Source organism: Nanorana parkeri, unplaced genomic scaffold (assembly GCF_000935625.1).
Source record: "Nanorana parkeri isolate BGI_ZX_2015 unplaced genomic scaffold, ASM93562v1 scaffold851, whole genome shotgun sequence".
Classification (NCBI taxonomy): domain Eukaryota; kingdom Metazoa; phylum Chordata; class Amphibia; order Anura; family Dicroglossidae; genus Nanorana; species Nanorana parkeri.
In genome coordinates, this window is record NW_017307119.1 from 271116 (window position 1) to 288030 (window position 16915).

General features: G+C 41.2%; 1 protein-coding gene across 1 annotated transcript in view; it reads left to right on the forward strand.

Annotated features, from left to right (window-relative positions):
- Positions 1-11681: 11681 nt before the first annotated feature.
- Positions 11682-16915, forward strand: part of EFCAB5 (EF-hand calcium binding domain 5) — a 41944-nt gene continuing 36710 nt past the window's right edge. The window contains exons 1-3 of the mRNA XM_018565476.1: positions 11682-12190; positions 13599-13755; positions 15376-15439. Of these exons, the coding sequence (XP_018420978.1) occupies positions 11682-12190; positions 13599-13755; positions 15376-15439 (730 nt within the window). The remainder of the gene's footprint in view (positions 12191-13598; positions 13756-15375; positions 15440-16915) is intronic.

Genomic DNA, 16915 nt, shown 5'->3' on the forward strand with positions numbered 1-16915 from the left:
TCATTTGATTTATCACTTGAGGGATGTTGGGCAGGAGGCAGAACCACCCACTGATCGAATTTCGGCTGCTTCATCAAGAACCAACCAAAATCCACAGTGTAGGGCCAGCTTAAGCCTGGCTTCACATCTGTGTCTTGCTGTAACAGACAATCCAGATGGACCCTTTACATTATTTACACAAGAAATCCAAAATAAGCTCCTTGGAATAAAACTAAACACAATTTCCTAAACTCTTCAAACACTTCCTAGCGAAAAAAAAAACTACTAACATTGCACTACAACATGTAGCTGAGCTTGTCACAAAAGATTGAAATAAACAAATGGTACAGCTCCTAGACCCATTTTAATTTTCTCTGCAGAAGTTTGGAGTCTAGAAGTTCATTTGTTTATTGGTGTGCCATTTGTCACAAGCCATACCCTGTTCCTTTGCACCTTTTGGACTTACATGATTGCCATAAACATTTACAAGCCAGCAAATGGAGGCTTCAATGGAAAGATCAGGACACTGAGATAAACATAACAATATCACAGTTCAACAAACATTCCACTTTAAATGTCTAAAAATAAACTTAATACAAATCAATATCAATTAAATATATTGTGAGAACTAGCTTCAAATGGTAGGAGCTTTAAGGAAGACTCGCAAGTTGTCCTTTTAGGACTTTTCATGCCCACTTTTATTAAAATAATGTTCAGGTCACACAAAAGTTTACTCTCACAGGGGTTGTTCAGTATCTCTCTGCCACATACAAAGTTCTTTCTTCAACCTCCTGGCTTTCACTTACAGCATCGCTGCTATGGACTCATACTTCAGGCCACTGTCTGTTCCTCCAGACAGTACTTAGACAAAACACAACTCAGTGCACACTTGCACCATCTTTGGCTGCTCTCAGCTGCACTGATTCCGACCCTAACTTCTAGGTGGAGGCTTCCTGGCCCTTTGGGTTGAGACCGTCTCTGTCTCCCAGGTGTAACCCTGAACACTAGCTGGCACCCAGACCATAAGGGATGTACACAGCTGCACAATCAAAGGGTGCTGGTCAAAATCAAAACATGGATCCTGGGTTGGAGGCTTCATCTGAGCCTCCGGTTTCCAGAACCCTGACCAGGGTTTACCAATTGTAGAGAAAACTGAAAAGTCAGTTTTCTCCATACAGAACTGTTAGGATCCAGAGCGCCTGCAGGGGTCTCCAGACAGCCAGGAACTGCTAGGTACCAGACCTCCACTGGGTGGTATTGGAAACTGCAACTCCAGTGCTCACCTGCAGGTGTCTCCCAGCTGCCACCAATCATCCACCACCTGGTGCTCCCTGGGAGATTACTTAAGCCCTCCCTGCAGTAAGGTCTGTGGCTCAGTATTGTTTCCTGTTTCCTGTTAAGCCTGAGTCCCCAGTCCTGTAACCTGCTTCTGTTCCCGAGTCCTGTATCCTGTGTATGTTCCCTGCTTGTTGTCCGGAACCGTGACCTGCTTATGTTCCTGAGTCCTGTTAGCTCCTTGTACCCTGACCTTTTGTCCCTTAGTTCCCCTGGTGTTTTGCTTTGCTCCCTGGGTTTGCTTGCCTGTTACTTCTTGCATGTGGTGTTGTTTAGATGTAGTTGGTTGCTAAGACTTGTTTCTGTTTGCATTATCCTGGTTGGCATATTAAAACGGTATATCATACATTCTGCGTTGTCCTGTGTGGTCACACGTGTTTGGTCTGCCTGTGTGGGTACCTGCGCAGGTGTGGGGTCACCTGTGCCGGTATCCCTGACAAGAACACACACCCTGAAGCCCCACAACCTGTATGGGTGAGAACTCTGGGTGACCTCAAACCCTTATCACACCGTGACAAGGAACAGCACTCTCACAATATGTATAAAAATAATAATAAAATGTGAAGAGATGACAAAACTATCTGAAAACCGAACTAAAGAAAAAGTTCATACACACACAATATTCTAAGTAATTATTTTACTGTTTCCTTTTTTTCCGTTAAGTTTTTAGTGTATGCAATTAACAAGTGTAACAACAGGCATACTAACAATAGAAAAAAAGGTACATTTATGCATGAAGAAAATTCTCTTTTGTTACTGAGAGATTTAGCTTCTTACTGGCAGTTACCTCAGACATAATAAATACTGAAAATACTAAATTGCTTGCGCTTAATCTCGTCAAAACAATCAACAGTGTCATCAGAAACTTGACGAATGTCATTCCAAATCTAATTGATTTTAACATTAGATTTTGGAAAGATTTCATCTGGCTTCTTCAGTTTTATTCATCACTGCTGTCAAAGTTGAATTTCTAGTTGACCCTAATAAGTAATAACCATTAAAAAATGGAAGATCGTTCCAAAAACATATTTTTTCTAAGGAAGTTCTAAATGTGTATATCCAGCGTTAGGCAGTATTTTTTATATGCCTGAACGTTTATAGGGAAAATCTGCTGACTCTTTAATGGAGGAACGGCTGTGCTCTACATTCTCAGAACCTTTGTGGCTGAGAGGATACACAGAGGGCCTGCCATATGCCCACCATATCATCCTCCACCAAATTCCCTGTATATCCCATCTACTAAATTGTAAGGATTATGACAAGATTCTATGCTCAAATAAAGTTAAGCCATCCCACAATTTAGCTCATTAGTGGACAAGTCAGAGCCAGGGATGTACCATTTAAGTTATAATATTTTGGTGCGTCAGATGTGCCAGGTCACCTATAAAAGAAAATCCACCGTCCTGGATTTCATAAACAAAATGTACTTTTTTTGCAGAACCTTGGATGCTCTGAAGTGACTTTTGATGCAGAAATGTCCATGCAACTGACCAGGAAATTGGCACACTACTGGTTAGTCTTTAAAATGACTACTCTACTAGCCTAAGAGCTACTTCTTCTAGAATATCTTTCAGTAACTATGAGCTATTTGAGTTACTGGCCCTATTGTGACTCTATGTAACCCAATTGACTTCAGGAAGCCAACCTCTATTTTCTTGTGAAATAGAAGAAATATACTGTTATGACTCTTTAAGATGCCCCAGACTGATACGGTATACTATATCAGTGCAATCAGCTGTGAGGTATCATATCACCATATACTTGGTTATTTAGTGCTGGCTCTGAACCTTACTATTTGCACAACAGCCCTTAGTAACCAGCAGTAAACGTTTGCACATATTATTATACTATTGAATGCAAGTAAGCCCATGGCCAACTTTATTTGCTACTTCACTAGACGGTGCTGCTATTTATTTTGTTATGTTGCTCCAATAAATTATCCGACACAAGTTCCTGCTATATGGGTAAATAAAGTGTATTCTAACTAGACCTGTTATTTATATTTGTGGGTAATCTTAGTGATATTACTGTTATGTGTGCTCCTGCTATATGGTTCTGTTGGTTTACATCCTTTGAGTGTATAGTTAGCATTTAATTGCCTCAAATTTGGCTTCTTAAACATCATCATCATCCTATACCTTGTGGCAGAGAACCAGACAGGAGAAGTCCCTATATCTCTGCTATTGTCACAAGACACACTGGTTCCTGAGAGACAGCTTAATTAATGTACTCATAGTAATTAAATTGGTCTACGCAAGAAAAAGATTTTGTATCAGATCATATCAGTTTCATGTGCAATTATAACAGACAAGTTATTTTTCTGCTTTGGCATATTTATAAATTGGGAGAGGTCTTCATTAATGTCTTCATGGCCTACATGATTTTCAGATGAGATTTTTTAACGGCTCATTTACTTTGTATAGAAGACATGTGTGCACTTTAGAGAGCTCAAATAACTTACCAGCTTCCAGGTAACTAGCTCTGGCCCTACCCCACTCTCACCTACTGTGTGCTAATTTTGGTCCATTACTGTGATGATCAGCATTAAAAATCAAAAAAAGGCACATAAGGCAGAGTGTGTCAATAACTGCACTACAGAGAAGCAGGGCTGTATTTAGACTACTGCCACTGACACATCTGAATAATGTCGACTTTTTGTACAAGCTCTGCCCCTTGCGTCATGTGATTATTTTAGTAGGAACTACTGCTTAAAAGCACTGTTAGAAGCAACATGTGGTCTGCTTTATATGAAGAACTACTTTTCAACTGTACAGATCGCCAAGTAAGAGAAAGAAAATATGGTTTCCTGTTTCTTTCACTTTCACTTTCACACATCTTAACGCCCCCTGTACTCTTTCCCCCTACAGTTCTCTTGCTGACAAATGTGGCAAAAAAAAACAAAGGTAAAAAAAAAGCAAGAAAACATCACAATGTGTACATTTTAGGTCCTGGTACTACCTCCTGTAACCCTGCTGTCAAGGTCCAAAAATGCCATTATGGTAAATGCAACCCGGCTGGGAGCGCCAGATTTCAGGTTGCTCGGGTGCCCTTCAGGGTAAAACATGCATGGAGGTGTCTGCTACTCAGAATGAGACCATATTTTAGCAGATTTGGTATGAGACAATTTACATTTCTAGGTAGCCAGAAGAATAAACTTAATTAAAATATTGCTCTGCAAATGTTTGTACACTATAGCTAATATTCCATCCAAAATTCCAAAAAATACTTAGAGTATGTAAATTCTAACAATGAACCTCTCTTCTTTTGGTCTATGAAATATACCATTAAAATGTTTTTTTGTTATACCTGTTTAACAAGTCTGACAATGCTCCTGCTCCATAGATAGATTGCGTTGAATGAGCATTTTCACAATAGGACAGGAAGTGCGTTATTGGCAGGATAAGCAGGTGAAAATAAAGGAACAAAAGCCTGATGAAAGAAAACAAATGAAGCCACCACATCTAAGGACTGGTAAGCTACAATATATCATTTGTCAAATTGTTGTTCTTTTATTTAGATACACTTTAACTTGTAATACATTTGTTAGTATCTTCTTTTATATGGGATAGCAATAGACCCAAATTATGGTTTGCCCCTTTATAGGGACCTTAGGATGTGGCTGGCAAAGCCTTGGCATGGTTGTGAGAGGCAGCTATGGCATCATCTTGAATCCCAAAGCTGTGCTATACATTTAGTAAACTCTAAACATCACTTAATGAATGTACTGTATCTGTAACATGCTTTGAATTTGGACTTGCTTAGATCAGTGGTGTAATCTAAAGTCTGAGCTTATACATTGCTCCTTGCCTATTTTCTTTTTTTTTCATTTTTTTAAGACGACTGGCAAAGATTTTCAGACACCAATCCTTCCCTTTTTTCGGAGAGGCACAAAGCGTTAGCCAGGTGTTCATCACTAAAAATTGTTTGTTGAGTCAAACAGGAAATCAGAGTCAGTATACCTGGGGATAAGGATGGACAGATGTATTACTCCCTGTCATTCATGATTAATCTTGTGTTTTGCCAGCACATTGCCCACATTTGGTGCTCAGGAACAACACGCATTTCCATTAAAAGAATGACTTATCAACCTAGCAGAAAATAGAACATCAAAGTTTTGTATAAATAAATCAAAATATTATTTAAAGTTATACTGCAGGGTAAATAGATGACTTTTTAATAACTTTATGAGTACAATGACCAATTATTGATTTATTGTTTAAACTTTAGGGATCTCTACAAACAGTTAGGGTATAGCTTGGTGGCATTCATTATGGCATTAATGTAAACTTTGTGGAGAGTTTAGCAATGATTATGATGATCCTTCCTAAGATACATTCTAAATTTGGAGTAGGAAAGGGTTAAAACCCACCCTCTCCATTCGTTTCTTGCTGTCTGTGTACTGCTTGAGAGATTTGCTTTCACTTCTTGCCTGTAAGGTTTGGGGGATGGGGTTTAGAGGGTGAAGGGTGTCAGTTTTTGGTGATAAAGAGTCAAGAGAGATATGTTTAACGGATTAATGTTTAGGGTATAGAGGGGCTTCAGTTTAGGGGGTGAAGAGTTGTGGTGTTTGGTTTGTGGGGTGGAGGGTTGAAGGGTTCTGTTTAGGAGGTGGTTTGCAGAGGGGGTTAGGTTGGGGTAGTAGAGGGGGGTAGCTTTAGGTGATGTAAAGTCAATAGGGTTAGTATAAGGGGTGCCCGGGGTAAGGGAATTACATTTTGAAAGGTTGCGTGTTGAGGTGGTTAGGGTTAGGAAGAGGAGGTTTACGGACCCTAGGTTTCAGGGCGGAGAGGCTTAGAGTCAATTAGGGGGTGGATGGTTAAAGGTGTTGGGTTTAGGGGTTGGAAGGTCAAGGGGATAAGGTTTAGGGGGTGAGGGAGTAAGTGGGTTGTGTTTAGTGTGTAAAGGGTCATGGGGCTTAGATTTAAGGGTGGAGGGTTGAGGCAGATTTAGAGGGTTCAATTTGATGGGTCAGGATAAGGGGTGGAGGGTTGAGTGTTTTAGGTTTAGCAGGTAGAGGTTTGAGTGGTAAAGGGCAACGAACAGTAGGTTTAGGAGGATTGAGGGAGAAAGGTTTAGGGTGTGGAGGGCTGTGGCCGTTAGATTTCAGGAGTGGAAAGTTGGAGTGGAGTGGAAAGTTGTGGAGTTTAGATTTAGGAGGTGAAGTGTGGTGGAGAGAGAGAGATTGGAGGGGTTAGCTTTATTTGGTGAAGAGTCAAGTGGGTTAGTTTAAGAAGGTGTAAGGTTAGGTTTGAGGGGTGAAGCATTGTATGGGTAGGTTTGAGCGGAGGAGGGTTTAGGGGGTTAAGGGGTCATGAAGCTTTGATTTACCCACTATTCTTTTACCTGCACATTGACATTTGCAGTATGAAAGACTTTACATTTTTGTGCAATGCAGACATATATATATCAGGTGGAGGGTTCAGGGGTGTAGGGAGAGACGGGTTAAGGGGGTGGAGTGTAGGGGATTGGGTTAAGTGGGTGGAGGGGCTTAGGTTTAGGTGGAGAAAGGATAAGCGGGTTAGGTTTGTTAGGTTAAAGGTCAAAGGTCAATTGTTCAAAGTAGTGTTACCACTATTTTATTTTACATAACTTTCTATGAAGTCACATTAGCATAGTGCAGAGGTATCTTACTACCTGGTTAAGTTAATGAAATGGAATGAAAGGTTCAGGGGGTGACAGTTTAAGTTGCTTGGGTCTAGAGGGTAGAAGGACTTATGTTTGAGAGTGGAGGGTCATTGGGGGTTAGGTTTTGGAGGTGATGGGTCATTGGGCTTAGGTTTAGGGAGTGGATGCTTGATGGGCTCAGGTTTAGAGGGGTGCAAGGTTCAGGGACTAAGGTTTACCAGACAAAGGTGAGCTTTGAAACTGGGGAGCAATTAAATCTCAAAGTTTGTAAAAAATTTTAATAAAATACTTTGAAAGTTAAATCTCAAAGTTCACAGCAAAGCACTAAAGTCGTTTAAGTATTCCTTCTCAGGTAGCTCACATCTTACTATTCCTTTGAAACTGCTTTGTGGTTACATAAGAGATTAGAAGACTGCAAAGTTGCCGAGTAATGGCTCGTTCACACCGTCTGTGTTTGGCCATTTTTTCCAGCGCAGCCTGAATGCAAGACAAGGCAATTTGCCTTGTCAATAATAGTGACTGTTTACACCACTGTGTTCCAGTGGTGCGCGCTTGAAAAAAGTACGGCATGCAGTACTTTTTTTACGTGCACTGCAGCGAGATGCGGTACAACTGCATCAAACTGCGGTGAGCCCATAGAACTTAATGAAATGTCAATGGTGACATTTCAATAAAGTTCTAAGAAAAAAAAAAGAAACAGTGTGATGCGGCCTGATTGAACACATCAGCACTGTCCGAGACACGCGCACCAGCAGCCGTATGGTTGAGCGCAGCTGCTGGTGTGAACAAGCCCCAAGGCTGGCCATGCACTGATTGGTTGTTTTCCCCATCAGGCTATTGTATTCTAACAGCGGCAGATTTACAGTGACTGCAGCTGAGAATTTTCTGACCGGTACTTTTGACAAAAGTTGATAGAAAGAAGGACTTTTGGCAAAAGTGTGTGTGTGTGTGTGTGTGTGTGTGGTGGCTGGGGGGACAACACACTGGTTTAATTTTGGCTGAAATATAACCAGTGTATGGCCAGCTTAAGAGAGATTTCTCCTCATGATATGACAACAATTTCACCAGGCAGGGAGAGTGTAAAAATGAAACAGGGTCACAGACAGCAATACAAACCTGACAGGGGTTCTAGCTTTACCCTACTCTACTTGAAGAAAAAAATGAAGTGGTATGCTACTATGCACTGTGTTACCTTAAAATACTTCATGCACCTTATTTTGATGCGTTTTAGTGTATTAAGCAGCCTTAACGCAACGCACCTTAGCAGGTGACATAATGCACGATAAAGCATGTGCATTGAACGCAGCACACAGCTGTAAATAGGTCCTTAGGGAGGGGAAGTCTCTCTAATGGAGCCCCAGATAGCAGCAAAAAGTTTCACTAAACTAGCAACTTAACAATAAAATTGTACATTATCAATCAGCAAGTTCCTTGCGCTCATTTGAATTATTATTTCAAGTGCCATTTGAAGTAATTTGATGTGACTTTAACATAAAAAAGTACAATTAATATTTTTATATACACAAACATTACAATTACAAGCTATGCCAAACTGATTCATCCAAATAAAGTTTTGTATCTTTAGAGAAGTTTCTGCTCCTTTGAATACGTCTGGTATGCTTATGTAATAGGCTATAGTGCCGTTTTTTGAATATGGATTTATATAGTCATTGATGAACTGCTTCTACAGAAACACTGTACTAGATTCCAATCCTGATGTAGCAGGAACTTGGACGCAGCGGAGACACAGGTTCTCCATGAATGGTCTCCTAGCAACTAGACCAAGCTAAACACAGTGGACACAAACACGGAGCCCACACTGCACACACAAATGGAACACGCTTTTGTTTTCCATTAAACCAGTTGATCTTTGAATGATTTTACCTGCATGGAGCTCTCACTGAAGGTAAGATTTGACATTATCATAAAAACTTAACTCTCTTTAGACAAAAAGTTTTTTACTCCCACTGTTCTATAGTCTTTCATTGTTTCTGTTCTACTTTTATACAATGTTTCCACCTGAACAGTTCAGCATTTTCCAGGTTTGTCCCTTGCACCTATCTCCAAAGATATTTCAGGTTTGAGGGCTTGTTCACACCAAATGCGCAGTGCAGTGTGTTATGCTGCATTTTTTGCCGCGTTTTTGATGCGTTCTGGGCCGTTTTTGTTAAAAAAACAAACAATTTTTTTGTGTTTAAAATGGGCTTTCGGTGCTTTCCAGGGCGTTTTCAAGCATTTTTTTATGCGAATCTCAGCTTTAGGCATTTTTGTATTGACCATGTGAAGAAGTATTATCCGAGACCTCAGTTGTTGTCAGGAAGGAGACCTGTGCTTTGAGCATAAAATGCAGCTGAAAATGCACGAAAAACACAGTTATCGGCCATGTCCATAATGAATGGGCTACCTTATCGATTCCTGGGAGAAGGATGGGCATAAAAGGATTGAGACGTGTGGGTAAGGTCAGCCAGGATGTTGCCAAGCACGGGCATGTTTGAGCTGCAAGTAATAGAGCCGAGAGGGATATGTGGTGGTGTCATATAATTTCGCTTTTTTTACTGACCGAAGGAGCAGCGATATGGGTTGGAAGTTATGTTACATTGTTACATTTTTAATAATAAACTGTCTTTTCCCCACAGGGGGGAACTGACAGTCACAGCTCCCTGCAGGGAGATGATCGGGAAGTGAGCGAGCGGCAGTATGTTTTCACTCACTTCCTGATCTATAGAGCCAATGTGGGACAGTTTCAATATCACGCCTTGGCTCTAACTAAGGAGATGAGTGTAAATCACTCACTTCATAGTTCTCCTTTAAGGTACTTGCATTTTTAAGAGTAAACTCCAGAGTTTAGTGTCACTTTAATTGTCTATGCGCCTCCCTACACTGGTTAGAATAAAATAGAAGTTAAAGGAGAACTATGAGATGAGTGATTTCCACTCACCTCATAGTTCTAGCCGACCTGTGACAATGAGACTGTCACAGGTTGGCTCAGTAGATCGGGAGGTGAGCGAACACATACCAGGTTCGCTCACCTCTCGATCCTGTCACAGCTCTCTGCCGTGACAGGGGGAGGGGCTGGATTCCCCTCTCCCCACTCCGATCTGCCAGCGCTTACTGGCGGAACGGACGGGGAAGGGGGCGGGTACAGCTGGCTCTGCCTCTAGATAGGCAGAGCCAGCTGTCACTCATGCAGCTGGGCGGATCCCCTCATCTATGTCTGGATCCGCTCCGGCTGCGGCGTCTCAGTATACCGCGAGCTGTAGCTCGCAGTATACTGAGCTTAGGGTAACGGGAGGACGCTAGTTTGTGTCCTCCCGTTACCCTAAGGAGGACTATGGGGAAAAACACTGACGTTTGATAAACGAAGCCCAAAGTGTATGTGTGGTCAAATCAAAACTCAATACATATAGTATAGGGCCTGCCCAAGCATGCACATTGTTCCCTGTTATTTTTTTGTCAGACCGCTATTAGCAGTAAATGATACATAATGGTCCTGCTAGAAATATTAAATTAACTTCCTTCAATGGGCTGCAAACACTGGCACTGCTGCATTGAAATGGTAAGCAGTCTTGTTAGCTTTGTATGTGAATTCCATGACTGAACTACAAGACATTGTGTTGATGTTGCTGAAGTTAGCAGAGTACCCTCTGCTCATCTGTGCAACTCCGGTGCTCATGGAAAGTGTAGTACTTAGACTGCCTGCAGGAAAAAGTGGCACAGGAAGGGCCTGTGAAAATCTTTGGAGTGCCCCAGGCTGCAGCAATGATATAAAGGCACTTTGCACACTGATGAGGAACATTGGAGTGAAGCAGACATAGCATTTGCTACATATGAAAACAGTTTAAAGGAGAATTATGAGGCGAGTGATTTTCACTCAGCCTCATAATCTGAGCCGACCTGTGACAATGAAACTGTCACAGGTCGTCTCAGTAGATCGGGAAGTGAGCAAACACATACCGTCGCTCACGTCTCAATCTATCCGTGCAGAAAGCCGTGACTGTCACTCACGGCTCCCTGCAGGGATTTCCCCCCCCCTCCCCTGTCCGATCCTCCAGCGCTGACTGGCGGAACGGACAGGGGGAGGGGGTGGGTACAGCTGGCTCTGCCTCTAGATAGGCAGAGCCAGCTGTCACTCACGCAGCTGGGTGGATCCAGACAGCATTGTCGGGATCCGTTCCGGCTGCGGCATCTCAGTATACCGCGAGCTGTAGCTCGAGGTATACTGAGCTTTGGGTGACGGGAGGACGCTAGTTTGTGTTCTCCCATTACACTTAGGAAAACTATGGGGAAAAGCACTGACCCCATAGTTCTGCTTGAAATCTTTTTTACCACTATATTCAAACGCTAGAGTTATATAGTTAATCGATCTTTCAAGCTAACTAAACTAACCAATAGTAACCTATCAGATGATTTTTACAGATCTGACAGCTGCTTACCGATATCTGATTGGTTGCAATAGGTTACTACTATTTGTAGTACTTTATAGACAAGCCCATCTGTAAGGGGCAGTCATCTCATCCCATCTCATTTCTCTTTAAAGGAAAAGAGGTCCAATAACATTTGACAGTCACTTTTCATTTAACTGATTTGTGTTTTACATTTAAAATTAATTATAGATTATTTCTTTTCCTAATGGTTTAGTTACAGAATTGGGAGTTTTTCAGTCACCAGTCATGGAAAGTGCTACAACAGACATGGTAACTAATGGTTTAGTTACAGAATTGGGAGTGTTTCAGTCATCAGTCATGGAAAGTGCTACAGCAGACACTAATCTGATGTCCAACAGCATGGAAAATACACAGTTACCCCATTCCATAGAAGCTGACAAAGACTATAGAAGAATATTCTCTGACAAAATGCATGAAAGAGGCTTAAGACTGCAACAAACAACACTGGAGAATGTGAAAAAACACAGAGAACGCAAAAAGAAAACCGAAGAAATAGCTCCTGCAGATGAACTGGCAAAGGAATGGTTTAGCCAAGACAAATCCACAGTGGGCACACGAGCTTATCTGCTCGACCAGATAATGCCCTCCGTTGTTCAGGGAGTTGAGGCCATGCTCAAGAAGGTTGAGAACAAAAAGGTTCTTGAAGATGATTCAGTAAAATTTAATCCAGTCAATTATCTTGGAGAATATTTTATGAGACATAATCACGAATTCTTCACAGGCTCTGAAAAATCTGCTTATGCACGCGGCCTAGAACAAGTAGTTGCTGATCTGAAAAATAACGTTTTTGACTTAGAATTCAACAGGTAAGCTAAAAAGTAGTAAACAGCTTGGAGAAGAAGCTGGTTGAGTATCACTTTAAGGATAATTTTTGTTGTACTACTATATGTACATTCACTCTTGCCACAGTGGTACCGGCTACATTTTTAATCTTTGTCACAAACACATAAAACACCTATAACACCTATAGTTAGTACTCTGTAATAGATCTCACTGGTGTCCAGCACCATTGCAATTACTGACTATAATGTGACCACCAATAATGGGCTTCCATTCTATTTACACGTTGACCCAGGTAATCAAGAGTGGAAGACTTCTTACTGATAGGTCCCTTTCTCTTTTTAATAATAGTACAAAAGGAATTGTAATAAGGTACTAAAGAGATAAAAATAGATAGGTGCAGTTTTACTAAACTATTGCTAACCCATCTACCCTCAGCCCTCCCAAATCTAAACTGATCTAACCCCTCACTCCAGCAGCTTACTGGTCTTTAGTGCAGTTTAGCTTAGGAGGTCTGGGAGTGGGGTGGCGCAGCAGGTTAACAATAGTTTACTCAAAGTAAAGCCTTCCTGAGACAAAAATATAGGTGCTGCAATTGCTGACCTTCTTCTAAAAATGCTATGCATACCCCTACTCATGGTATGTATGTATGTATGTCTAGTAAGAGCTGAACTCGATTATTTTATCAAGCAATCCTGGCTTGCGTCAACAGACTATTATGTTTATGCGGACCCCTGTTAATCAAAGCAGCAAGGAGCCAACCAGGAAATATAATATCCAGTGGCAGTGATGGTTATCCAGTGCTACTCATCAATCCACATAATATCTTATGTTTGTATCAGTTCTGCAGAAATAGACTATTGCACTGATGATCAATGCAGAACATAGTGTAAATGACCATGTGTGGCAGTTACATATCATGCGTCACAAATATTGCACTATAAAGCAACTATTATACACATGTGCTTCTCTCCAGATCACCCCAGTTAGAATATGCCAATAGGCCAAAGGGATGTGAGTAGCTCCAATGTTTATTATGCATCTCTGATTTGCAGGCAAATGGAAGTGTAACCCACTGATAACCCTTTGCTTTAATATTTTGCACCAAGGACCTGGAACAGGTATTCAGAAAAATACTTTCTTTTCCCTGAGTTTCCAGATCTATTTATATGTTTCAGGTCATAAAGTCAAAAACTACTGAGGCCAGTAAGAAAACATAACAGTCAGACAACCAGAATTTTTAGGAGGTTGGCAATGCCAAGTCCCCTTCCTATCACAACAGGCTTTCTTTAATACTCTAAAAGTAATGAAATGATGCGCAGTATTTAGTAAAAATGGAGAGTCATATGAACGCCTCAGTGAGATACCTGAAGATCTATAACCTATTATTTTATAGACAGTAAAAGTCATACATGACACTTTTCTTGATGGCAGGCTAGGACAGCTAAAAGAAGAGCTGAAGGAAAACCAAGAGAACAGAGTACAGGTGGAAAGTATTCAGAGCCAAGTAATGCAGAAGAGAAAGGAAGCCTTGTCTTTGCAGTTTCAAGAATGGACACTGGATGTCACCGGGAGAATCCCACTTGCACTGGTAAGTTCAAGAAGTGTCCTCAACTGTATGTAAAGGGTCTGTCTGCAGAACAAAATATCAAATACACCATACTTTTGCTATGTAATCATTCACTTCATTTATAAACTGTTAGTCACCAACACATTCATACAAAACACAAAAATGCATGCATGTACCACTTTTTTCTAGTTCCACCAACACATGCACCTTATCAAAGAATTTAGCCATCATTCAGATCTGCTTCTGTATACTGGTCTTCTTAATTGTTAAGCAGCACGTTTTAGGGTCTCCAAAAAGATGTCCAAAAACATTTGGAACTGTAAATTGACAACATAAATAATTTCCTTTAGATATCTGTACTGCTTCATTGCCTAGGTTCATTCTTAGTATAAATCTGACACTCATTTGCCAAAAACGTAATGTATTTTTATTATACATCATTGATATTGCGCCAACAGTTTGTGCAGCGCATTACAGTATAAGGAAGACATGACAATTACAATACAATTCAAGACAAGATGGTAAGGAGGGCCCTGCCCGTGAGGGCTTACAATCTAATAGGGAGGGGCAAGTTATACATAAGGCGATACGTTAACAAATCATTATTTGTAGGGTAAATGTGTCGAGAACCACTAAATAGATACCAATGCTTCTGCATTGAAAGATTTTCAATTGAAAAGTAGTGCAAATAGAAATGCTTAGTTTGCACAGTAAAAAACCTGTATAGCGTAAAATTTCAGATTTTATCTTACTGAATTCAGATGACGGAATTACAAATACATTCTGATTTGTTTGGACTGTGATTATACGGTGTCACTGATAGTAGCATGCTCCTAGTTTCATAATAGGCTTGATTTTCTAAGGATTATTATTATTCAGGATTTATATAGTGCCAACAGTTTGCACAACGCTTTACAATATAGAGAAGACAGCACAGTTAAAATACTGTACAAATGAATACAAGATGGTAAGGAGAAACAAGTGTCCATGAATCTTGTAGCACTCCATACCTGAAATCCCAATGAGTTTATGGGTGCTCGAAATGACTGCGGATGGTGCCGCACACAATAGAACTTAAACAAGGAAGTCATCAGCACACCAGCACGACAAAGTCCAAGTCAGTGCAAATCCATTTATTGATAGATGTCACTCAGATTTTGAAAAATTGACAATCTGAGTGACATCTATCAATGAATGGATTTGCACTGACTTGGACTTTGTCCTGTTGGTGTGCTGATGACATGCTTGTTTAAAGATGGTAAGGAGGGCCCTGCCCGTGAGAGCTTATGGACATACAATGGTGCATCGATCATACACATGAAGCAAATTGTATCCTCCTATCATTTGATATGCAGCCACAATATGCACAGACGTGCACACAGGCGTCAGTGTGCATATGATGAATGTAGTAATGGAGGCTGGCTAAGCGGTGGCATGCCTAATCCATCAGTATTTTGATTTTTAAGTCACACTGCAAACTAGGGTTGTGCCTTATGGCTTGAGCATCATTGTATGATTTACTATACAGGTTCAGGGATCGAGTTTGCAGAGTCCACAACGCAAACTTACTATTGTGGTTTATTCCTGCTCCTGTTTGTTTTCTTCATAAATTATGCCTTCTGCCTTTCTATGTCATTATAGGTACAAAGCGCTTTGAAGTCATTCTTTGAGTTAGTCTCTGAAAATACAACGGGGCCTAAACCAGGTAAGAGCAACTAATGTCAGTCACCCTGCCTGGGTTGTATGACTGTATTCATGAGTAGAGATAAGCCAATTTCTAAAATGATTCCACCCACTCTATGAAGTATATTTAAAGGCAAAACTATTTTTTTTTTCAATTTTAGATAGAGTAGGGTTAAAACGGCTGCCAGATTTTTGCCATCTGTTTCTGATTTTAGAGACTTCCCTTCACTTTCTGTCCTGTACACTCAACAGCAAGTGAGAAGATATCTTTCCAATGTGAGGGATATTCCCTTTTGGACAGTTCTTAAAGTGACACTAAACTCATAAGTTAAATCTCAAGATCCTCAAATCATCTCTGAATTGGTGGTGACACTTTCCTTCCTTCTGGAGGGTGGTTACTTTTGTTCCCCATGGTCTCTGTGTGTGTTGTAAAGTAGGGCTGGTAATGATTAAAATTTTCCTGTTCGATTAATCAAACTTTTTTTAAATCGATTAATCGACTAATTTAGATTAATCGATTCTGGATACAGATCCAACTGCTTTTAGCTGATCTGCTTGCATTGCAACTCTGCATTAGTCAGTGGTAAATGTGGTATAGACTGGATTAGACTGGTTAGACTCCTCAGAGCCCTGGTGAGATCCCACACTGCCCTGGTTAAACCCGGGCTCTGTAGGGTCTCACCAGGGCTCCGTAGGGTCTCACCAGGGCTCTATGGGGTCCCACCATGGCTATGTGCGATTTCAGCAGCCTGGTGAGACCCCTCAGGGCGCTGGTGAGACACCAAAGAGCCCTGGTGAGACCCCACAGAGCCCTGGTTAAACCAGGGCTCTGTGGGGTCTCACCAGAGCTTTGAGGGGGCCTCACCAGGGTAGCAGGGCTCTGTGGGGTCTAACCACTGCTTTGTGTAATGGAAATGAAGAGTGGAAGTCATGTTTGAAGTATAGTTTAGGTGGCAACCATGGCTCCCCCATAGATACAGTCAATGTGTGAGTAGAGGAAGTATGTTATTCATAGGAATACCAGAAATGGAAACCTCATTAACAAAAGATAATGTTGGCAGCTCATCTAAGGGTTGGTATTGGTACTGCATTGTGATGCATTTTTGTTGTATATGTAATGGCATCATATCCCTGTGTACGATCACAAACACCTGCACAACAGAATCCCAGACTTTTGACTCTAAGGGAACTCACACAATTTCAGTAGTTGCACATATATTGTTTGTTAGCTTGTGGGTGCAGCTCCTTTTGCATTTTTAATTAACTTAAATTGCTGATCTTACCTATCCTGAGGTCACCAGTACTCTGCCTGCTTTGACCTTGGCAGTGTTTTCTAGCTAAGGTAACGAAGGGAAGGGGGAGGAGTCCGGTGACGTCACATACATCAACGTCACTGGACTCCTCCCTCCTTCCCTTCGTTACCCATCACGGACAACTACATCACCCGACTCCTCCCCCCTTCCCTTCGTTAGCCGACAGAGCCACTCGGGGAGGGGGG